Here is a 24,459-nt window from a genome sequence, read left to right on the forward strand (position 1 = left end):
CTACATAAAATTCAGTGTGCAGCTAACTGACTGAAGGACTCCCAATGACACGGTTCTCTGACAGCTTAAAGGAGCATTGCACAAGTTTAATTTTTTTTTCTTTCAATCGCCCAATGTGTAAAATTAGTTTTCCCCTATTTGTTTCTATAGGCTCCATTAGTCAGTTCATGAGAGAGTGATTTGGGTCGTATTCTCGGGGCGTGCGCGTGAGTGTGCTCTCTTGTTCACGTGGCTCAATTGTTGAGTCTCCACCATAATAGATGCATCAGCGAGAGAAAACAGGCTAACTTCAATATTTATAACTTTCTTACCTCAAAAGACATTACACCTCTAAACAAACATCTGTGCCGTCGCAGCGGCAGATGCTTTTCCTCTTCTCCCATGCATGTACACAACACTGGTGTCATTTCAACATGTCGCCAGAGGTGGCAGACGACTATAAAAATCCTGGATCTCATGCTATGCTATTTTAAGTAACTTAAAAGGTAGAGTCTGCGATTTTTCCGGAAGTTTCCCCAAGTCCCTTTTTGAATAACTGCACATGCACAAGAGCGTCTGCTTCTCCGCTCCTCAGGGGGAATCACGTGAAAAAAAAAACAACAACTCCTAAATCCACTCTGGTCTTATTTCTTTCTACGGAGGCAGAGTGCGAAATACAGGGGGGGGGGTTCCTGTCAGTAAATGCATCAACAACCCCCCCCCCCCCCCCCCCGATTAACCCATAAGACCCCCTGAAAGCCTCAAAAGCAAAATTTAAGGGGGGTCTTAAATTGTGTCAAAAAAATTAAAAATTAAATATTTTTTGTCACTAATGGTCACTAAAAAATGTTTAAGCTCAACATGTCCAGTATTTAAAATTCAAAACATTTATTCACAAATATCAGAATTAGAATCAGACATACTTTAATAATCCCAGGGGGAAATATGTTCTGTTTTTTGCCAAGTGGAGCCAGCCAATCCTATTCGCGGATGCAAATTAGCCATGTGCGTGCCAAACAGAAGAAAGACGTAACGTTGACAACAATTAATACTAAAAATGTTTAAATTTTAGTATTAGGAACTGATCTTATCTGTTTCACTGTTGGTGAATGAGAAAGTCCTCTCGAGTCCTTGTATGTCTGGGGAATGTGAAGAATTGACATTAAAGCTAACTTTGACTTTGACATTGTAATGTTATAGGCCTACTGCATATTGAGAATATTTACATCGGTATTGCGCAACAATCGTGAGATGGGGACCCCCCCCAAATATTGACAGGTATTTCGCACACTGTACGGAGGCCTTCCTCTTCTTATAAACGTGTACGCGGTTTGCATCTTGGGACTCTCAGTCATGTTCAGAGTATACAGTGAGAGCAGCGGAGCTACAATGAACGGCTAACACTGAAGCTAATCGCTAAGCTAGCCGCTAAGCTAGCCGGATCCATAAACACTAGAAGTGCGCATGCGCAGCCATTAAACAGAAACTAACAAGGAACGAACACACACTCTGGTGTTTACGTGAGCGCGTCAGAATGATTGGCATGTGGGACAACCAATAGATAAGGTGATACCTTGAGGTGAAGGGCAGGACCAATCCCTGGCCTTCACTGCAAATGGCAGTGATTGGACAGAGTTTTTACAGTCCTGCTGCTCCCACAGAGATCTAACTTTTTAACCTCCTTTTTCTGAATACATAATGCATCGACTACTGTCAGGATGGAAGGACCGTTTCACCCAGTATAACAAAAAGTGTTTCTGAACAGGATTAACAACTATAGCTTTAATGTAAGACTTTTTTAAAAAAAAAAACTTTTACTGGAGTTATTTACATCGAAGACCAAAATGTCAGTGCTTTTACCAAGACTAACGTCAAAGCATTCAGACAGTATACAGCAAGCTTTACAGCAGTTATTGAGAAAACGGTTCTAATAAAATCCATGTTTTCAAACCAAGTCTTAAAACTAAAACTAAACTCTCTCATTTTGAGGGAGCCATTAGTAGATATTGCCATTGCTTTTGATTTTAATTGCTTGAGCATGTAATAAGACAGGTTCAGGAGCATAAATTGTAAAAGAAAAACATTTGGAAGGAGCAATGAGTGACTAGAAAGCCACTCATTGGACAGGAAACCCTGTAATTGGTCAATTTCCTGGCAAGGAGAGAATTTCCCAGAGAAGCAACCAAGAGGGGACAAAGCAAACATATGATAGAGGATGCTCTGATAAAGTGAGACTAATATTAAACTTTTAGACCAGCATTAAAAAATCCAATGTGTGGAGGAACTTTGCACAGTGAATCAGACATTTTCTTTCACATGTACATCACTAGAACATTGTTCATGATATGAAACTGAAGCTCAACTCTAATCTCTTTTCAAATCATTACAATTTCAACACAATTTTGTTAACTTTAGCATCTCAACCACCAACGATATGCACATGCCATCAGGGGCAGTCCTACTGGCCACATGTATTGCTGAGTGTGATTATATGACACTTGTGTACCCTCAGCTTCTGACGAAATTACGCTCTGCATAGCCGGTTAATCGCTTCAAACCATTATATGGAAACACACCTATTTCCATGTTCTTTTTCCACCCTTTTTTTTGTATCATTTTAAAAGTTCACTCGAAATTTGCATGACAATTGGATGGAAACATAGCTAATGAGTATGATGATTAATGTGACATATGTGCTAAACCATACTAACTATGGTTAGCCTTTTTATAAACAAATTTTTCAGCTAAGCCCCGTATTGGCGTCCACCTAAACACACCGGCAAAGAAACACGACATGATGATTTCAACAGCAACACAACTTCCTATTTTCCTGTCCAAGAAAAGCATGTTTTTGAGGTTAAATTAGTAATGCTCTGTAACTACTAGACAAGAACAGAACTTATATGTATTCAAAAGTGTAGAAAGATGAGTGCTTACCTCATGCAAGTTTAGCTCTTTGACCTTTTCCTTCTGAATAACCTGAAAGGGATACCAAAAGATGATGAGCAACTACCCACACGGGTCCCACTTGATTCAAATTCATGATTTAAGAGGCTTTTGTGGGTGAACATGAGAATGACAGTGTTGTTTTTTTTTGTTAATCAAATGAGGAAAAAAAAACCTTGAAATAACAGCAGCTGTAGATCTAACTCGCACAACAAAGCTGTATGTTTAGCAGGTTAGGACTACAGCTGCAATACTTTTGATGCATAATGAGAGACATAATCTCACATTTCTGGTCATCGGCATGAATGTCAGATTAATAGTGAGCCTTTTAGGCTGCATCTGAAGCGATTTTTTTCTTGACTGGATGAAAGAGGAACAACTTTTTTAAAAGAGAAATTGAGTGTGCAAATTGGAGTTTATTGCACATTTCCCCCAATACACAAATGGTCAAAATTGTCCATACAGGCTCAAATATATACATACTTCCCCACTAATATTTGGGTAAATCTCCAGTAGCAAGTTTCTGTCAGACCCAATAACAAGTTTCTGGCATAACTCTGGTGGTAAATTTCTCTGAAATGGTAGAGATAATGGAAATTAATTTGCTTCCTGACATGAATCTGTTTTTTTTTTTTTTGTTTATTTGTTTTTTAACATAAACCATAAATCTTTAATTGGGTCGACTTTAGCGCTGCACAGAAGTTCTAATATCAGCCCTACAAGACCAGTTCTGGTGTAAGTTTAGGATAAGTCCTGTTCTGACACCCAACTGAGCTCAGGTTTGAGAGACTGTGCTGGCCAAAAAAGGAGCTTGTTAAGGGTTCAGCAAATTGGATGTTTGGTGACCTCCGAAAGGGATATGAATTAAAATATCAGCAGGGGTGTATGTATATATAATAGGCCCTGTGGGGATTAGAGAAAATCCCCAGGGAACTAAACTAGTGCACCCAGGTCTTGCTTTTAAAAATGAGTGCAGCAGTCTGTTTTATAACCCTTCCACCCTGGAAGAAGAACACTTCAAATGCATCATTAAAAAAGTCATTAATATGAAAATCATGCCCATGATGAAGTCCCTGCAACACTCAGATAGGAACAGTGTGAGCATGTTTGTAAGCGACGTCTTACTTGTTTGTATGCATATAGCTCTTTGTGGGCCTGGTGCCGTAACCTGGGGAGACGGAAAGACAAAAGACCTTTCCCATTAGTAATGGACCAACTAACGTACAAGACCATGCATCCTGCAAAGGTGGACAAAAAGGGGAGAAAAAAAAGAAAAGAGATGGACAAAACTGGCTTTGATTCAAGAAAAACCAATTATCCAACAACGTTGCCTTTCATGTAAATTAGCAAACGCATCGGGCCATAATTTTACAAATGATATACTTGAAAGAGAGACGGCCAAAACAAGAAGGAGCAGGATAAATGTCTTGGCTGTGTATGGTGCGTTTGTCATATAATTCACCCAGCCAAATATAACTTTCCTGACTGAAAACATATAGCTTTGATCAAGTAAGCACAGGAAGACGGAAGAATATCTTCTGAAACAAAACGTAGAAACTTTAGAGATATATTTTTGCGGACTAAGGCAGGAGGAAAGTCAAATTACATATCAACAGATGATATTCTTAGAAGACTTTAAGCCTTCCTTTCTTTACAAAACACTGCACCTCAGGCAAAACATTAATCAAAGCAGACTTTAACAGCCGTTGGAGACGGCAGGCTGTTTAGGCAAGTCTTACACAGTTCCAAGAAAGTTATTATCACATACACAAGTTGAGCTTTAGGTACACATACTTCAGAGAACAGCAAGGAGGACATGATGGGCATTGAATGAGAAGGAAAATCTACAGAACATACTTCAGAGGGAGATTAAACAATGTAGGAAAAAGGTGGGTGACGGGGGGGTGGGGGAAAAAAAAGCAAAAGAGACAAAAGAAATTCGTAGGTTTGTAAGATTTACCTCCGTTACTAGTAACCTTAACCTCTCGCAGCAGAGTGAGAGGGATCTGTAAAACAAGCAGCACAGTCTAGGAAAGAAACTGACATTTTGAAAGAGGTCAGCATGTAAAGGTGCAGAGACTCCCAATGGTTTTCTTTTCTTTTTTTTTTTGGGGGGTGGGGGGTACAAAGTTAAAAGGGGTCACTGGATCATAGATGATTGATGGGTGGGGGGGGGGGGGGGGATGTTCAACTGCCCTTTGGTGCAGTGTGAAGGCAGACTAAGGGGATCAATGGAAAGAACATGAATGTGACATTTTAAGCCATCCAGCATGTGCATTTAAAAAAAGAAAGTAAAACACGTGGAATAACAGAAACGGTTCAATGTATCACTTTTCATTGTATGACGCACCAATCAGTTCACCGCTGATCTGCTATTATTACAACTTTTCCTGTCAGTAAATGCATCAACAAACATGTTCTTTGATCACCCTTGTTTGGGGGCTTAGCAAAAAATCTAATAAATGTTTGGGACATTTGCTTCGATAAATATGTGGTAATAATCTTGTGACCCCATCATCTTCAGCTGAGTTTAGACCACTACATGCATCAATAAAACCAATAAGGTAAAATATTTGTATTCTCTTTTACAGTAGGTGGTTTTGACTGTTTCATTAAAACTATGCTTGAACAAATTTGTTTGTGTGCATTAAAGTATTTAGAAAGAAAATCTGAAGGTTAGACCCTTAAGAAAACCAAAATCAGTCTCAGTCATTAGGGACGAGACGATAAACAATACTGAGTTCACAAGGAAGGAGATCGTTCACAACCTTTTCAGAAAAAGAAAAAAGATCCTAATATTTATTTTCACAAGTATAATGAAGTTTGAGCAACCTAGTTCGGGTTTTGCTGGTTTCATTTTTAAGTTATTGTGATTGTCTGATTCTATGGTAATCTTGATAGAAAATCACTTAAAATGCTATTTCTATAGGTTTTATAAATCTATACACATTACATTTTGAACCAATTATATAAACAAATGCAGTCAGAAATAACAGAGCTAAATCAGTTGTTTAATATAACGCAGCACCAATTAGCTTTAAAGCCGATTTCAACTTCAGCCTCGTTAGTGGTGAACCTTTAGGCCAGGGGGGTCCAGAGCGTGGCCCATGGAAAGGATTATGTGCAGCCCCTGCATTCATCTAAACAATGGTATAAATTTGGCCCACAAATACAAGTGTTCGATGCAGATGGATATTATTTCTTTTTTGTCTTCCAGGCCAAGAGTTGCACTGTTGCAACGCATGTCAAACAAGAGGCAGATAAGTTAAAAGCTTAAAATCTAAAATATTCGGTACAACGCTCCTCTATTCAGCATTTTATTGACTTTAATATTAACTTCATTATAAATAAGACCACAAACTCCCAGGGCTGAAAGCATACTTGCACGCACTGCTTAGCTAAATGTGGCAAAAGTTGGCAAGAAAACATTCAACCTAAAAAAAAAAGAGGAGGGCCTTGTCTGTTTTTTGAAAAGGCAAATGTGACCGGATCCTTTTATATGTTTCAGATCTACAATTATGTAGATTATTTTTCAACAAAAATAAGTCTACTCTGTTTGGAGCAGTTTATCTTATTGTTGAACAGCTAAAAATGAAAACAATTCACAATGAAATTATCGTTGCATGGTTAAACTATATAGAAATAATCATTTTATGGCCCACCAGCACCTTTCTGATGACTTCGTCCTCCAAGGGGGTCTAAAACATATACATTTAACAGGGTGTCACGGCTTAGGCCCTCTTCTTCGTATCCAGGGCGAATAATAATAGGACCTTATGAGAATTCATTTGAAGGACAAATATCTAGGTTTATTATTGTAAAATCTCATGCACTAAGATCTTGTTGCACCTCTATCCGCTCGTAGAAGCTGGATCGATGCATCTGTAATAACTTTATGTGCAAAAGAGATGAATTGATGATACAACCACGTTTCCTGATCCATTTCTTCATCTCATAATGTTGAACAGCCACTGATCCTTAGCTTGCACTGATAGGACTGTGATTGCTTATTGAGAGAAAGTCACGTCTTTGTGCAGCCTATAGGGAAACCGTGCAACGTATTGTACACGTGGGTGTGTGTGTGTGTGTGTGTGTGTGTGTGTGTGTGTGTGTGTGTGTACAGGCTGATAAACCACTGAGGTGGTTGAGGCTTTCTGTGAGGGTTTGCCTTGTGTCACAGTGTTTGTGCAAATTGGTCTCTGCTGGAATGTCACATGTCAACTTTAACATTGGCCTCCTTTAATCATCTATCAGGAAAGCAAGATATGTGATGCAGGACAAAGAGTGGCCTTTAAGACTGAGCTGGTTTTCAATGGAAAACCTTTAAAAAAACAAAACAAAACAAAAAACAAACAGGAAAATCTTGACCATCAAGGCTGGGTGATAAAATGTCAAAGTTAGATTAATTTAAAAAGGCACACATCACACATTTGAAATCAGTTCACTTATAAAACACCATCTATAGTTCAGGGCCCTCACTTTAGTATAGAAGCCCATTTACTACAATAAAATAAAACTACAAAAACACAAACTGGATAAAGGATTCCACTTTCTGAGGAGCTGCATGCAGTGCAAAACGTACCATTACAATCTTCCACATACATCATGGTAAGTACAAGTTTGGACCAATCCTTTGGGAGGCTGCATCTTTAGAAGCCTTCTACAGAGCAAAGTCTGCTCTTTTTTTTTTTTTTTTTTTTACCTTTAGTCGCTAAGCTGATTTTGACGTTCAGTATGGAGTCGTTGAACTGCAGCAAAGCCATAAATCGGTTCTAATTTATAGGAAGATGAGAAATTGTAGGAGTAGTTATTTTACTTACCCTCTGCCCTGCAAGATAGGATGGCGAGGGGAGAGTTTTAGGGGGAACTGCTGCTTCTCACTGTCTCAGATAAAACAATGTAGTGCATTATTTGTGTTCAGGTTGCTACTGGCTGGAAATGAAAACCCTGCATTACCAGGACTGAGCATAATCTGATTAGACCCATTAGTTTATAAAGAGGGGCGAGGAACTGACTAGTAAAGAACTCTTGTTTTTGCATGATGGAGATTCATAGGATTACGCTCAAATCTTGCTGGATTAAAAGAAGCTTTCCAGACGATTAAAATAAAGCAGGAAAACTGGCACATTTAAAATCATAGTGACAGTCTAAAAAATACAGATTAAATAAAGGTACTGTGGAAACACAAAAGAATGTAATCAATGAGGAGGTTAGTGGGTTCTTAGTAGAGAAAAAAAGGGATTATAACTAGAGTCTTTGACAACAAGAACCATAATCATAGAAAGCAACTTTAGATCTCGGTTTAATCCTCCCACTATATCGGTTCAAAAAGAACAACTGTCCAATTGTATTATAAGAGGTACCTTCTCCAAACTGTGCTGTTGAAATATTCTATCCATTTTTGAAAACGGTTTTAGAAAAGAAACAAGCATAAAAACATTTTAAAAAGGAAGAAGTATACAGAAGCTGTGTCAAGTGCCATACAGTCTGGTGGTTGTGAACATGCTCGTACATCATTCTACACAACCCAGTCACATTTATATGAAAGTAGCCTAAGGTTTGAAATCTGACTGATGTTTTAAAAGATTTGTAATCAGTGTACAATATCTAAGCTAGTTTATATATTGAGTTTTTCTAGTTTGTCTAATCTTAACAGGTTTCTGATGCAAAAAAGAAAACAAAAATATCTAATAAAATGCATTTTTTTGCATTTTGACAAACAGAGATAATGTTTCATAAACACAATAAATTAAATAAAAATAGCTAAATCTCAAACTATTTTAAAGACTCTGTTCAGCGTAGTATTATGTTCCAGGTTTGACCAGCACATGCTAACATTAGCATTGTTAGCGGCTAACAGTTAGCTGCGATATTGTCACACTGCTTTACAAATACATTTTAGGTCTTGAATCTCTTCATTCGTGGAGAGGCAAAGTTACAAATGACTGCCAGCCATGTTTATAGTAGGGAAAATGTATTTTGTATGTAAATGTAGTTCTAAAACATTGTCAACTGTAACACACTTCAGGCTTGGTCATTGCTATGTGTGTTTTTGACTCAATATGGCACATAATCTTCAGTCCCTCTGTGGTGGTGTAACGGGCTAAATCTGCATCTTTGTACCAGGTGATGTGGGTTCAAATCCCGGTTGTGTCAGGAAGGCCATCCGGCGTCACACTTCTGCCCAGTCTTTGTACAAGTTGTAATGACTTGCTGTGGTGACTCTTGAATAAGGGAGCACCCGAAAGGACTCACATAGCAGATGACATTAAATTGCTTTATTATTATCATTACTACCTTGTTTTTGTGTTTTAAAAAGCAACCAGACAATTTTTTCACATAAAGCAGACAAACCAAAACCCATTTTCATCACTTATCCTAGCCTTTTCTTCAAACATGGACGTGCATGTTGTAGAACCACCAGGTCTTAAGTTTGCAACACTCAGTACAGTTGCATAGCTAAAACAAAAATCCTGTATGACACTTTTTACCACAGACTCAGAACAAAGATGGCAAAGAAACCTAGTCCTGCTCTAACCCAAGGCTAAAAAGTGTACGGCTCTTACCTGATCAGGTAGCAGCAGAAGAGGAGGCTGAGGATGAAGACAAAGATGGCCGTGCCAAACACCACAATGTAGATATTAAGGGGAAGGTTCTGGAACCCTATATTTGGCATCCTGAAACTGTAGTGTGGGAAATCTGAGCTCATGGATATTCTGAAAGGGGGAGAGACACAGGACATGCAACACATTAGTACTTGAACGCACTGAACTGAGATAGATGTGTCCACAACATACAAGGACAAAGTAAACTTGAAAGTTAGACGGACTTTGTTTAGTCTTAAGGTTTTATTTGAGATCTTTAGTACTACGGATGTACAGTTCAGATTTTAAGTTAATTACTAGTAAACAGGCTAAAAACATAGTTCAGGAGGATCAACTGCACCTAGTACAGACCTAGGCATTTACAAGCCCCAGGGGCAACATCCGGCCCTTCAGATGCCCCTGAGCTGGGGGAATCTAATTGAGAATATCCTAAATTAAACATGTAGAAAGGGCTTATTTTACTTCTAAGTATCACAAGTTACATTCAGTGTTGAAAGCACCAATAATTCAGCTAAATTTCCTGATATTGGGTGGCCCAACTCTTATTTACTGGAGTCAAAGCTGTTCACTGGCATTAGAGATCAAATTGACATTATCAATTTGAAACATACAGTGGCATGCAGGAACTTGCACCAAAGTCATTGCTTTGACAATTTTATTTTTCTAAAACACAATCTTTTAGGAGAAGTTAAAAATCATATGTCAGTATTAAGTCTAGTTTGGTTTTCCGTATGGCACGATGCATTGTATTGCTCAGTTCCCAAGGCGTCTGCTACCATCGGCTGCTAAAAACTGTATTTAAGGTTCGCTGTGAAACTAATTTTTTAAATAACTTGAGTTCACTCACTGACCTGGCCCTCATCAATACTATAGTCCCCTGTGTGGCACTTTAGGAAAATGACTAACATCCTGATTTACAGTGAAACAGTGCAGTGCTTTTAAATATGTAATAGCACACATTAAAACTCAAACAAATAAAAATTTTAAAGAGAATTAGCTAAGTGCAGGTTTTTACAATATTTAAACTAATTAAGACATAGATGATCCAAATGGACGAATGTAGCAATCCCAAACACCCTCTTATGAACTTCCCCTTCACTTAAAACCCAATGCTGGTTTCTGCAGAAAGAAAAATGCTAAAAAGTTGCATGAACTGGTTAAACCTAAAAATGAAAGAACCTGCAGCGAAAGCAAACAGCGGGGCGTTCGCTCAGTGTCCAACAAATGCCACAGAGGCAACTAGGGCATATACTTAATCTTGCTTCATTTTATCTATGGCTAATGCACAGGAGGGTTATTACCATTTAATGGAGCCCTAATCCCAATAAAATGCAGTGGTCGTACAAGAACAAAACGAGAAAGAGAAAAACATTGTTTAAACTATCTGCATTTTGTTTGTTTAATCAAATCCCATGATTAAAGTGCTATAAACTAACTAATTAAAGTACTGCCACACCAACAACAGCCTATTTGTCAGGTTCTCCCACTCTAAGGGAACGTGACTAGACATGTCCACACCTACACATAAAAGGGACCATGGAAGAGGAGGAGGAGAAGTAGGAGGAGGGGATGACAGGAATAGCTTTCTGCTCCTTTAGGGACACTATCTCGGGCCCCACCCCTCCCCTCCAAACAGCTTCATTCCCCGACACTCCTCCTGTGGAAAGTTTTGTAGGTTTTGCTGAGGACCATTACCAATCCCCTGGATAACTATGAACTCTCCCCCACAAAAAAGGGCCCTCAGTATAGGGATAACCTCCGGCTCCAAGAGTCGCTGCTAAACGAGTCCTGAAAAACAACCCAGTAAGATATGCTTACCTCTTTAAAGCTTGAAGCGAGGGAAAGTGTTCCTACTTCAAATTATTAAGTTAGACGGGGATGGCATTCAGCATAGCGACGGACCTCACGGTTCTCTTTCTGATAAACGCTTAAGCGTCTTATCGCCAGCTGAGCTAGGTTTCACAGACGACTCCGGCAAACAAGCATGCAGGAAAGGAAGTCTAATGAGGACACAAGGGGCCGGTCAGGCTGTGCTGAGAGAACTCACCCCGCGGCATAAGAACAGAAAGTAAAACGACACGTCCCAGCCTCGAAAGATATCATCCCGTCCCCAGGTTTCAGATGCTGGCCGGAGATTTCCCTCAACTCTCTACGTGAATCTTTGAAAGGACAAACAACTTTGCTGAGGCATAACGCTGCTACGTTGCACTTGTCAAATGGAAACAAAAACGTCATCCAACAGCTCTCATGCCGACAGAGATTTGCCAAAAGGTCAAGGGAAATTAGATAGTTGTGATTTTTGAGGGTGTTTGTTTCATCCACAGCTCTAACTTCCAGCAAGTTATGGATAAAGATGGCTTCCTTCATTAAAAAAAAAAAAAATGCTTAAACTCATACCAACCCGACGGTTTAAAGACGTTTTTGTGAGATCCCAGAACAAAAGTGTTGAGAGTGTGTAGCGTTTCTTTCTGCCCGTACGCAGCACTGAACAACGAAATGCTCCCCCTCGACCACCCGTTGCTGCAAACTGCTGGTCAGCTGGTCTAAACGAGGCTACTACTCTTTTCCCGTCGCTTACAAATGGGACAATTTTACGTACACAACAATGTAAGTACAGTCCTGGTGCAGGAGCTGGAAGAGGGCCACACATCCCTCTTATATTAAGGTAACACTAGCAGCGTCTCCATTGACCGTCAAGTTGCGCATATTGCAATTACAAAAATAAATCCGCTTAGTGGAAACACGGCAATTTCACAAAAACAACTTTTTTGATTAAAAGGCTTTTGGAATCTGAATGTGCGGTGTTATTACTATTTTGAGAGTTTCATACTATTTGGGAATTTCACACTAAGCCAAGGTCCACTAAAGTTTAATGGCGTTTACCAATGCACACAACTGTGCTGCACCGTCTCTCACCAACGTGAGAGACGGTGCATATAAATACCTACTTAAGGTGCGATCTTGCAGCAGCAAAAGACATCTTTGGTGCCTGTTTTTCTAGCCCGGAAGCTGACGGTCTAATTGTGGAAATGACATCTACCTGATAGCTCAGACAACACTTCCTCTCCTATCTGAACACGTACATGTCATTGAGCTACAGCAAAAGTCACAAGACAAAAACAGTTCGACATTTCACCATTCTTTCAAACACATCAACGCACTGATGATCGTTACCACAACTTAATGAAACACGTCAATTCATGCAGACCACAGGTTCATGCACACGCCGTTTCTTGGGACGTACACATACCCGCGTGGTGCCTTCATGCTGAGGGGCAGAAAGCTCTGCGCAGACTTGCAGCACAGGCCTCTGTAAAGTGACATAACGTGTTGTTGAGAAAGAAACGTGTGAGTTTGCCTGCTTGTAAAATGTTTGGACCACAGCCCTTCTTTGCTCCCTTTCACAGCAGCTCACGTTGAGCCCAAGCCCCACTCCACCGTGACTCGTTTTGGTCTCTCCGGCCTGATGAAAGACGCAGCAACCCCCACCCCACCCCCCACCCCACATGCCGAACGTACCATGCTCTCCAGAGACAAACACCTCTGGCAGAAGACGAGTCGAACACACTGACAGGTACTAAACTGATATTTTATAGGGAAGACCAATATAAAGTATAGGTGCGAGTCACGTAGGGGGTGCAACAAACCTTTGGAAAAAGGAAAAGGGGTTTTGGTTTGATGAGACCGCATTTGAACTGTTGTGACAAAAAACAACCCAAAACACTACACACGATCCACAACGCTCAATCCTCCTGTATGCACAACAACTCCTTCGGTTTCAAGATTCGCTGACCGAGAGGATCTCGGAAAAACCGAAGTGATCCAGCCAGCACGAACAGCACCACATTCAGGCAGGTGATAAATTCAAGGCGGAAGAGAGCGAGTCAGGAGAGACGTAGATGGGAGAGTTTTTTTTTTCCATGCGGGCCACCAGTGATGACTCAGTGGTTTCACCGGGTTATCCTGAAAAACTTACACCATTATCCAAACAACAATGGCGGCGTAACTTCTTTGTTGAGCGACGGTATTCTTTAAAACAAAGGTTGACAGACCCCCCCCCCCACAGCTGTTCAACTGTTGGCATCCCTGGTAAGGATGCACACCATAGCTTTAAGATAAAATGATTTAGGAGAGTGTTATATATCTATAGTCTCTGTTAAATGAATTATACTTTTGCTATAAAATGACCAGATGGATAGATTAAAAAAAAACTGCAGCATGTTCTTCTGTTATATTTCACTGCCCTAAAGCTATATACAGTACAATGTTTGTTAATGTCACATGGATATTTACACATGATCCACAACCACAGCCTGCTTTAAGGCTGGCCAATAGCAGATTGATTAGCATGTACTGGGGGAAAATCCTAACATTGATGAATTAATGGATGCTTGCAACCCCCAAAACTAAATCATTATTGAGATCGTACCTTTTGCTATTTCAACTAATGCTCAATTGTCACTTCCAGAGCAGCATTAAATGCTGCGTTTGCGTTTAAAGGAACATGACCGAGCACCGCTGTTGTGAACCAGGTACCTGCTATTCTCCTTAATGTTGGTAAAGTAGCCTAAATATATGTTTTTTAAAGGATTTATTGTGTTTGTAAAGTTCTGACATTGCTCTACATCATTCTCTGTAAATCTATTACTACAGCTAAAAAGGCTGAATTGTACCTTTTAGTCCGGATTCACCAACAACACTGTTTTCCCAAAGTCTTTCAAACCAACATCCACTCTGTTAATTATTTAAAACTGAATGTGTTACAAACTTGTGAATAATACATAGAAAGTAATATGAGGGGTAATAAAAATGGGATGAAGAATAAAATCAAAGGAAATAAAGCAGCATACATGACAATATAGCCCCGCCCTTTTCCATTTAGTTTACATGTTGGAAATTTCTCTCTCCCCCAACCTAGGCTAAATTGTTCTTCAGCTTCAAGAAGTTGCTTTTTTTAAGTCTGTTCTTTGAAGATTTCAATTATCAGTGTAAACAAGGGATTTACTAGAAAGGCTTCAGTGTCTTTTTATTACAATAAGACAATTCCTGTTTATGTGGGAACTTCTAGCTATCACTAATACAATGCCTCCAGATACTACTTCTCTCGATCTACGATTATTAGAAACTATTTAAAAAAAAAAACTAAAAAAACCCACATTGATTTAAAAACATCAACAACGCCAAAAACCCATAGCAAATAGCATCCGCTCCACGCAAACAAAAACCTCTGGCCAGTCAATACTACACAGCAGATATCTAAGTAAGACCATAGGTCAACGTCTCGGGGGAGAGCTGTATAGATACGGATCATCGTGACTTACTTGTTAAAAAAAGAAAAGTTTTATTTTCACCCTATGCTGTGGGTCGAAACAAAAATTTAGCTCAACTGCAATCACTTTAAATCATAATCATTTAATTTGATTTGATGCCATTTCTGGACCAATAACAGCCATCATTTGCCAAAATACCAGGTCTACACCCAATAACTAGTGTAGGTGTGTCAAATCAGCCAGTCTAATTCATGATCCGTTCAATAAAGCATGTAATCTTTTAAGTTGTGGTCTGACACAGCTGTACTGAGTAATGATATACCCAATACAGGCAGCCTACACATGTTGTGAGTATAAACATAATGACTGTCTTCACTACACAGAATTGAGGCCAATTTAAACTCTTAAACTGATCTACTTATAGTCGAACTCCAACCATGGATATTGTTGTTTATCTCTTAAATGCTCTGCACGGAAAACATTTTGGTGTCAGTCTGACTTGAAGGTCTCAATCCATGGGGTTTCCCTGCCTTTTTTTTAATGTTCCTTTGCTTTCTTTTTTTAAAGGGTTGCAAATCCATTTCTGCTTTGGGACTCAGACGGGCCACGGTGAGAGCCTTTATCAACAAATGCAGAAAACCCTGGAAGTGTGAGGAACCTTCCAAGAAATGTCCAACCAGAATTACCCCAAGAGCACATCAACATCTCGTCCAGGAGGTCACAGAAGAACCAAGAGCAACATCTAAAACACTGCAGAGCCCCCCTTGGTTGTCCATGGGAGGGATCTTACGTCAAAACCAAAAAACACCTTGACTATCGACAAGACTTTAGGGGAAAATTTTGTGGACTGATGAAACAAAAATGTAACTTCTTAGTAAAAGCCCCCTCCTGTCACATCTGGCTTAAAACAAACAGCATTTCAGAAAACATTATACCCACCACAATTAAACATGGCGTCTGTAATGTGATGGTCTGGAGCTGCTTAGCAAATTTAGGACCTCACTTCTCAAATTCTGCACTCTTTCAGAAAATTTTGAGGGATTGTCTGGCCGTTACGGCTGGTTTATGCTTGGCGCGCGCACGTCCCGTGCGGATATCAGACCTGTGGACAAAACATCTGCAGCATTTACGTTCCGTCCGGCTTTTTCCCTGAAGTAGCACTATTCTCCTAGACTCTAGAGGGCAGCGTTGTGTACCTACGCCAAGCGTACTACACCCCCACTACACCTAAAAAGTAGAAAACACAGTTGTTTCCAACTTTTTACAGCCCTGTTCCTTTCTTCCAAGAGTGACTGTGATTTCTGTCCAGGAATTGTTCATTTGTTGATCACAGTGATTTATGGGCCAAATCATAAAGATGTCTATATTTACAAACCTCCATCAGAAGGAGCTCCTGCTCGTCTGCCATGCCTTTCCTTGAGGATCTGTCTGCGTAGTTAGGAATTTCCCTAGGTGTGTGGAGCGGAAACTTTTACCCACGCAGAGGGGCGTGGTAGCCAAAATTATGTAAAAATGCCTCAAACTCAAACCAGGCTTCAGTGGCCTTAAACTCAAATGCGCTTGGGTTATACAGCAAGACAATGATCTAAGCAAATCAGCAAGTCTACCACTGAGAGGTTCAAATAAAACAAAATGGAAGATTAGGATCGGCCTAGTCAAAGTCCAGACTAGAATCCAATTGAGATGCTGTGGCATGACCTTAAACGACACGCTCCAGTGTGGCAGAAATAAAACAGATCTGTAAAGCAGAGCGGGCCAACAATTCCTCCACTGGGATGTAAAACAATGCTGCCAATGGAGGCACAAGCTGGTAGGTTTAGGTTGCCACCCCCCCCCCCCCCCCCCCCCCCCACCACATAAAGCAGCTTGTTTTGGATAGCATTTCTCCCCTCAATAAATAAAAGCGCCTTTTGAAAGCTGCTTTTTGTATTTACTCAATCTGTTTGATGGGGTGAAACTTGCAGTTGTGACTAAAACCAAAACCAAAACAGAAAGAAAGCTTGGGAGGGACAAATACTTTTAAACTATGCTGAATTTCCCTCTAGTCGCAACGTTACAAAGCCGGGCTTCCTGTCCCACTTGCTGTTTTGACCACAGCAATTATTTCCTCCGCTCAAACAAGCCTCCCGGTCCTCCTCACCCGAGCCGCACATAACTTACTCATCATGTCATCAAACACAATAACACCCCCCCCCCCACTGCCACCCACCTCCCTTCCCAGAAGTGATCAGTTATTGTGACTGAGCCGCTGGCAAACAAACGAAATGAGCAAACAGCGACTTCCTAAGTCTATATATCTCAGGTTGTCATTTCAAACAGCTAATGAGAAACACAGCCACTGTTTCCAGCCAAGTAAGACGCAGTAACAACACAGACTCCTAAAATAGCTTTAGAGAATATTGTGCATTTAACACTTTTCCTTTTCAGAATCACAGGGTTATTTTAATGAAAGCCACAATGCGTCCTGTAAACAACAAACCCTTTCACTTTGGCTTTGTACAGTAGCTGTTGCTCGCACAGTTACTGAATCATAGTCAAACATTTCAATGGGAAGTGGAAATTTCCACTAGCTGCGATGAGATGTGCTCATCTGAAACTTTATATGCCAAAGGGCAGCAACAAACACCGGGGGCCCCACAGGCAGGGTAAGGGACTCATTTCAATGTGCTGGCTAAGGTCAAGAAGAGCCCACGTTTAAATGATACTTCAATCACATGAAGACTAAATATACATCAGGTTTTATTTACATATGTATATAAAAAAAGGATTGGTTGTGTGTATACAGATTAATTACATAACCTCTTATTAATGCCGCTTTGGAAATGGCTTTAACTAAACTAGCATGCTTTGACTTAGATTCATAACATTACCCTACTTTATTTCCCCAACAGTGTAATTCTGGCTCCACTCACTGAATTATTTCTCAGTTTTTCTCACAAGGGATCTGAGCACAATGAGAGGACAGACAGGAAAAAAGGAGTCACGCTAGAGTGCGTTCGACAAATTGATGAATTGACACAGAGCGCAGCCACATCACCGTCTAGCTAGTCTTTTTTTTTTTTTTTCATAATTTGTGGTAGGAGATCTTTATATGTGTTTGAGGTTACATCTATAGTTCATATTAACTCATAATGACAGACAAATGTGTCAAAGTGATGGATGGCGACAGATTTTGAGGTGCCTGTGGTAAAGTGGGATGTTTCTGAGGCTATACCCACACAGAGCCGAATACTGTATCCGCGCAGAAAAGTTTGAGCATAAACATTGAAACAGCAGGAAGCCGGAGGAGCCTTAACAGGCGTAGAAACACAACCACAACTCCGAAGTCCGACATTGTTGTTGCTTTTGTTAGCGCACGTGTGATAGGCGAGAGGCGAGATCTACGTTGGCTAGCAGGTTGTAGCTGGTTATGCGGATAGGGTTGCCTTTCAAATACTCAAACAGACATCGTTACTTGTACTATTGAGAATAGTGTGCTTAGCAATTTACTAGATAAATTGACACTTTTTAGCTTGATCAGCTGGAAACTCAAAGGTCTATTTTCTGATCAAAGAGCACACCATAGCCAAAGCTCTACCAGGTCAACACTCTTCGGTGTGGAAGTTGTTACTGCAGGAATCACACTAGACATTAGCTATTTTAAGCATATTGCCAAGTTTACTGCCAAAAGACAAAGGTCATCTTGATTCATTGGATTGGGGTAAAAAAGGAGCAATTGGTTAGGTCATACATGTGCATACTTTAACAGGAACCTTAAACATGATACAAATTTACCTTTTATTTTGAGGTCAGAAGAAAGAGGTTCTCTTTATAGAATCAAAAGGGGTTATTTGAAGAATCTATTTTAAAAAAAGCAAAAATAATTTTTCTTTACTGGTAAATCTTGTAATAAAATCCTAACCCTAGATCATGACCCAACACTCCTAATAATGATGCACTGACTGATATAGACAATATTAATACCAAAGTTAGCAAAAATAAGCAATCTCACAAATCAGAACAGAATCATACAAGATAAAAAAAATGTGTTCCTCACAAAGTTGCTGGTTTTATTGAAGCATAAAATAGCAACTCCTTTAAACAAACTTTGAATTTTTTTTTAAAAAGCATTCTTCATTTATTGATTATTCTTCTTTACCTCTGCTACAGTTGGTGGTTTGCTGTCCTTTCCCTTTTGCTCCCCATCATTTCTCTGATGACTCGGAGAGTAACTCAAGCTGACACAAACATGGGAGAACTGACACACACAGCTGTCTTGTGGCACTTATGTCCCCTACCATCAAATAACCCACTCTTTTCCTCCCCAACAAGTGCTTCACCTTATTATGTGCTGCCATTCACATGTCAGACTTTTACTTTCTTTTCTGATTAACCAACTGGAATTTCTGGCATCTTTATTTAACTATTGTTTCAGCGAGCCACAAAAACAGTGGTGAAAATGTCCAGCTTTAAAAACACGAACACAAAAAAATAATAAAAAAATAGATATATATAGTCAACCTTGAACAAATGTATCACAGTTAATTCCTTTTTCCTTTGTTTCCTCAGCTGCTAAAAGTAGCGTCTAGGTCAGCATAGCGTGGGTCACAGTCACTAAAAATAAAGCTTGTTCTTATGTCAGGGTGAGTATCACAAGTAGTAAGATAAAAACAGCCTCAATGAAGTACAACCCAGATCAGCTCTTAACAGTATCTGACCTTACGTTGGTAAAAAAAATAAACGTGCAGAGTTCAGACACCTGTACTTCTGTCCTAATGTAGCACTGTATGCTTCACTTGAGTAAATCTGAGAAATCTTTGCCAGAGTCACCCATCTGTAACAAAACGGAGGTCAATAAATAATTGGTGGATGAAAATAAAGATTAGCAGTTAACCGTAACTCAAAGTTCAACCACTGACCGAATCAGAGGAAGTGCTTATTTGGGAATAAAAGTTCAACGAATTTGCAGATTTTATAAACACACTTTTTCAACTTCTAAAATAGCCCTACACCTGAAAAAAAAGCAGAAATGGAGACAAGTGTCCACGGCTAAGCTTCAGAGGAGTTTCAGAATAGCTCAGTTAAAGTTTAATATCCACAATCAGCACCATTGGCTTTGTCTTGGAAATGATGTACAACAAACAACTAATTATTTAAAGGGGAACTAGACCCGATATAAAAGCATAAACCCGTCCCCTTTTAAATTCCACTAAAGTGGGCGGGGCCAAGAAAGACTAAGGGGCGGGGCCAAGTGCAGGGATGAGTGGATGAGGATAAACGGGGGCATAGTCAGGATTACGGAAAGTGACAGCTAGCTTAATTTCACATAGTGAAACATGGAGAGTGACCAGAGTGACGCTGGTGGTTTCTCTACACATCAGTCTTTTGAAGCGGAGGATTTTTCAGCTCCCTCTCACCAGAGGTTGTGGGAGGCTTTGTAAAGTCCAGTGGGTTTAGCAAATATTTAAATTAAGCACTTAAAAAAAAGCACATAAAAACTGTTAGCTTCCACCAACCCAAAGACTTCCTGATTTCCAATTAAGCACACGGTAATATGACCCGTTTCTGTGACGGGTAAGGAAACTATGCTGATAGAAACATTGCAGACAGCAGCAAGGCTAGGAATAATGTAGAATAATTGCTCCATTTTAGTCTTTTGAAGAGCCAAATTCTGTCCATCATGGAACATGCAGGACTTCAGGCATTCATTTTGAAATCTCACATTTAAAAAAAAAAAAAGGTAAAAGTCTACTTAGTCTGGACTGATTACGTTCATAGACTGTTGTGTCTGGTCCCCAATGCTAACCAAGCTAACCAAGCTAATACGGCTAATAGTTACTATAAGACGCTAATGGCAGTCTAAACTGTCCCCTTTGAAATCAATCAGCTTGTGTTTATTGTGGAACAGTAATAAGACTGTTATAATTTGTTTTTTTCTAGATTTTTTTTTGTTATTATTATATTGTTATTTGTAACTCAAAGGAAACGAGAAAAGGCTAACATGGGTATGGGAAGCTCAGAGCGTTACAAATTTGGAGCTTGAAAATCGTCCAAAGAAATCATTCAGCTTTGTTATTAAAAGAAAAAGTTTTAAAAAAGGACACTTTAATTAGAGTTCTTTATATTATCGTTCACAAAAACTTCCAGAATTTACTGTGGTAGTTTGGTAATAAAATTGTTACCTTGCCAAGATATAACTAAGCTGCCCCACAATATAGTATTCATTTACTTTTTTTATGGAAACATCCAGAAGGCCATTTCATTTATTTCTTCATTTTTTCATAATGCATCACCTCATAAACCCTTTTACACTGACAGAAACAAGATGGACGCTTGATAATGATGGATGTTTGCGATACTCTTGCTGGAATGTCACCATAGCTGACGGACAAAATGGCACAAGAAGCCTGAGCGCCTGTTGCAGAGGTTTGTGTTGCCACATGCAGTTGCTTTGGAAAATACCGGGAAAATGACAAGGAAGCGGTGCATATGGGAAAACAGCTCCTTGGTGAGCACTGAATGTACTACAGGCTCTTTGCACACGAAGTGCTGCAGCAGTCAGGCTTGTAAAAATCAGACAGAAAAAGGTGTCGGTGGAAATGTTAAGGATGTATAAAAATAGACCAAAACTCTTAATGCAATCTGACTGTGTGAGCTTTTGCCTGGAGGAACTTGTCTACACGATAAGTAGTAACTTAATGCTTACTTCTTCTTTAGTTTGGTCTTTACGTAACTGGTATTAAAAACACGTGGTGTTTTAAATGACTTTTTCCTTATAAAGAATCTACGTAAAACCTTAAAAAAAAGGAATGTGATATAACTCATACACAACTACTAATTCCTGGACACGTATTATTTGATTGGGTCAAACAAAAACATGTTAAAATTTGGGACTATACGACTTGGCTGGAGTTTCTGTCAGCACCAGACATCTGGTTTAAACAATGATGCCAAAAAATGAAGCAAAAGAGTAGAGAAGATCAAGTGGTTGCTGCGTGCCTTGATTTTAGAACAGGGAAGTTCAGGGGAAGCTTTTTGTATAAGAATAAAACCATGTCTATAGTCTTTTTTTTACAATTAAGAAAAATGCCAAAATGTGAAATGTGATGCAAGTCAGTTTTAATAATCTCTAAAAACATGAATTTAAAAATAACCGTAATAAGCAGCAATACCCAGCCAACCTTTTGAATCAGATTCCTGATCAATACATCACATGAATAATCTACATCAGGGACATTGAGTCCCCCATAACCCCCATAATCTGTGACCCAAACAGGTGTGTGCTGTTTGGGGGGGAAAGTACACCTATGAAAAAAAAAAGACGACTGGCTGTATAAAACACATTTGGCTAACTGAAGGTGGAGCTCGGTCAAAGTCTAAAAACCAAAGCTACTAATTGGAAGCTAACTTTAATTCAATTAAATTTTATTTATATAGCACCAATTCATGAAACATGTCATCTGAAGGCACTTTACAAAGTCAAATTCAATCATATTATACAGATTACTTTACTGACATCAACTGAACTACAGAATACACTTTAAGATTATAGATAACTCTATTGCAAATCCAATTACTGCGCAAAATGACTAGACGACCTCGCCTAGTTGCTAAAAAAAAAAAGAGGCCACTCTGGCCTTCTGGAGACCCTCCATCCACAGCAGGCCCCGTCTTCCCAGCTGTCTGCGTTACCTTCGGGGACAACGTTTTCTCGACCTCAGCGCTCAGACTCACCGCGTGCTGGGCTGACCTCTCGTCTAATCAGAAGGGTTCGTTACCGCCCCGCAGAGAGCAACTCAGAGATTCAGAAAACAGGAGAAGCAGGCGGCTGAGACGCAAATCACGCCGTTTAAAGGGTGTCATTTTGTGAGATAGTTGACAGGAATTAACGGGAGGATGTGAGGATGCTGTGCTCCACTCACATCAGCTAATAGGCATCAGCTTTTAATAAGTCAGAGTTTATGGACAGCTCCATTCAGCGTGGCGCTTCCCTGCACAACCACCCACAGCAGACCCCCCCACCCACCCCGGTTTGTTAAATGCACAGTCGAAAACTGCTGCATGTGCAGCGACACAAAGAACACAACTCCCTGCACACCGCGCGTCTGCGTTTATCGCATCACCCTGATGTCGTCTGTCCAAACACGCTGACCAAAGGAGGGCACAGAGCGGTCCGGGGCTTTCAGTGGCTCCACACAATCAGGTCAAGAGTTTAGGGCCACACACCTTTTTTTTTTTACCAACGCATGCAACCAAATAGTGTGCCTGCGTGATGGACTCTAAAGTGCGTCAGGGTTTAACCCACCAATTATCAGCCATATAAAAAGAGAGCGGTGCTTCGAAAAGTCACCGAACAGTTTTTTTTTTTTTTACCCTCATCGGAGCGTCTACTGAGGTGACAAATAAAACAAACGCAGCAAGCAACATCAGAGGTGAAGTAAAAAAAAAAACGTTTGTCCATGCCGTGTGATGCTGATGTTATTCCCACACCCTCGGCTATGGCATCACTACACACTTGAGCATCAGGCCAGAGTGGGGCCGTTTCTGGCTGGAACGGCACCGCCCTGTGACCAGCCAGATGCAACTCAGGAATCCGTTGTTCATCCATTCATGTGAACGCACCGTGCGTCAGTGCTTCACCCCCCGCTGTGATGAAAGCGCCGTGCTGCAATCAAGTGACCAAAGACAGCTACCTGATCTCAGCACTGGAGTTTAAAGAGGAAGTTCGAGGAGGGAGCAGGACGAAAAGGAGCCATTTAAATTAAACCACGTCGTTGATGGCTTGTTGAGACATCTCTGTCGTTCGTTTAGATGACCGTTACATGTAGCATTTACGGATGACCCGCCGTTCTTCAGGGAGGCGTGTTTAAGTCATTCTAGCCACTCTAACCCACCAATATAAGATGCTGCAGAGGGTTTAAAACGTCAGCTTCCTGATATAAAAAGGAAGCTGTTCTTACATGTAGTCAGAATCAGCCTGTATCAGTATGGGCTGGTTAAAGCGTTCGGATCTCTGCGTCTCTATGCATTACCACCTAACGAGGTGGATGATCACAAGGCCCACAGAGCTGGAGAAGATAATCAGCCTTCTCAGGTTGCACCAAATTCAACGAGACGCTATTAATCTCCATGTTGTGCTTTGTTTCGGGTTTTTTTTTGTGTGGACAACACTGCTGATGTCTCGGCTTCTGGATAACGCCACTAATCCCCATTTCCTCTTGTGGCTGGGGGGGGGGGGGTCGGTGCACAGAAAGGTTAAACAAACCTGACCTTTTGGGTCCAACCCAAGCTGCCACAGAGGATTCTACAATTTCCTCTCTAAAGCTGCGTGGAGCTGGCAAGAGGCACTGCATGTTCTGTATTCATCTGGTTGGGAGAGGATTCCTCCCCTGCAACCTACTCGGTGCATTAAAAACACATGGAGCCCTTTTTTTCCACGGCCAGACCCGCGTGGGTCAGCTCCATTTCCAGCACCCCAGCAGCAGCGATGGGCGCGGTGAGGCGGCGGCGGGAGGGAGGGCGGAGGGGTGCACGGAAAACGCGGCAGCAGGTCGGCTTCGTGTGTGGGGCGTGTCCGGGACTGCGTTTCTCATCCCGAGGAGGCCGTTTCGTGGAGAGACGGACTCTCCTGGTGATCGGAACCATTGCTGAAGGCTGGCTGGTGTTTGTTTGGGCGGGTA

General features: G+C 40.5%; 1 protein-coding gene across 4 annotated transcripts in view; it reads right to left on the reverse strand.

The window, feature by feature from the left end:
* Nucleotides 1-24,459, reverse strand: part of rnf24 (ring finger protein 24) — a 38,712-nt gene that overhangs the window by 13,378 nt on the left and 875 nt on the right. Inside the window, exons 2-5 of one of the 4 annotated variants that reach the window (XM_036137034.1) lie at nucleotides 12,781-12,840; nucleotides 9,492-9,641; nucleotides 4,051-4,093; nucleotides 2,917-2,958 (exon numbers count right to left, since the gene is read on the reverse strand). In XM_036137034.1, coding sequence (XP_035992927.1) covers nucleotides 2,917-2,958; nucleotides 4,051-4,093; nucleotides 9,492-9,641; nucleotides 12,781-12,797 — 252 coding nt within the window. In that variant the 5' untranslated portion in view covers nucleotides 12,798-12,840. Of the gene's footprint in view, nucleotides 1-2,916; nucleotides 2,959-4,050; nucleotides 4,094-9,491; nucleotides 9,642-11,348; nucleotides 11,371-12,780; nucleotides 12,841-18,938; nucleotides 19,026-24,459 lie in introns of those variants that run through there. The other 3 variants (XM_012882193.3, XM_021308451.2, XM_012882192.3) reach the window with 3 other exon arrangements.

Source organism: Fundulus heteroclitus, chromosome 5 (assembly GCF_011125445.2).
Source record: "Fundulus heteroclitus isolate FHET01 chromosome 5, MU-UCD_Fhet_4.1, whole genome shotgun sequence".
NCBI classification, from domain to species: domain Eukaryota; kingdom Metazoa; phylum Chordata; class Actinopteri; order Cyprinodontiformes; family Fundulidae; genus Fundulus; species Fundulus heteroclitus.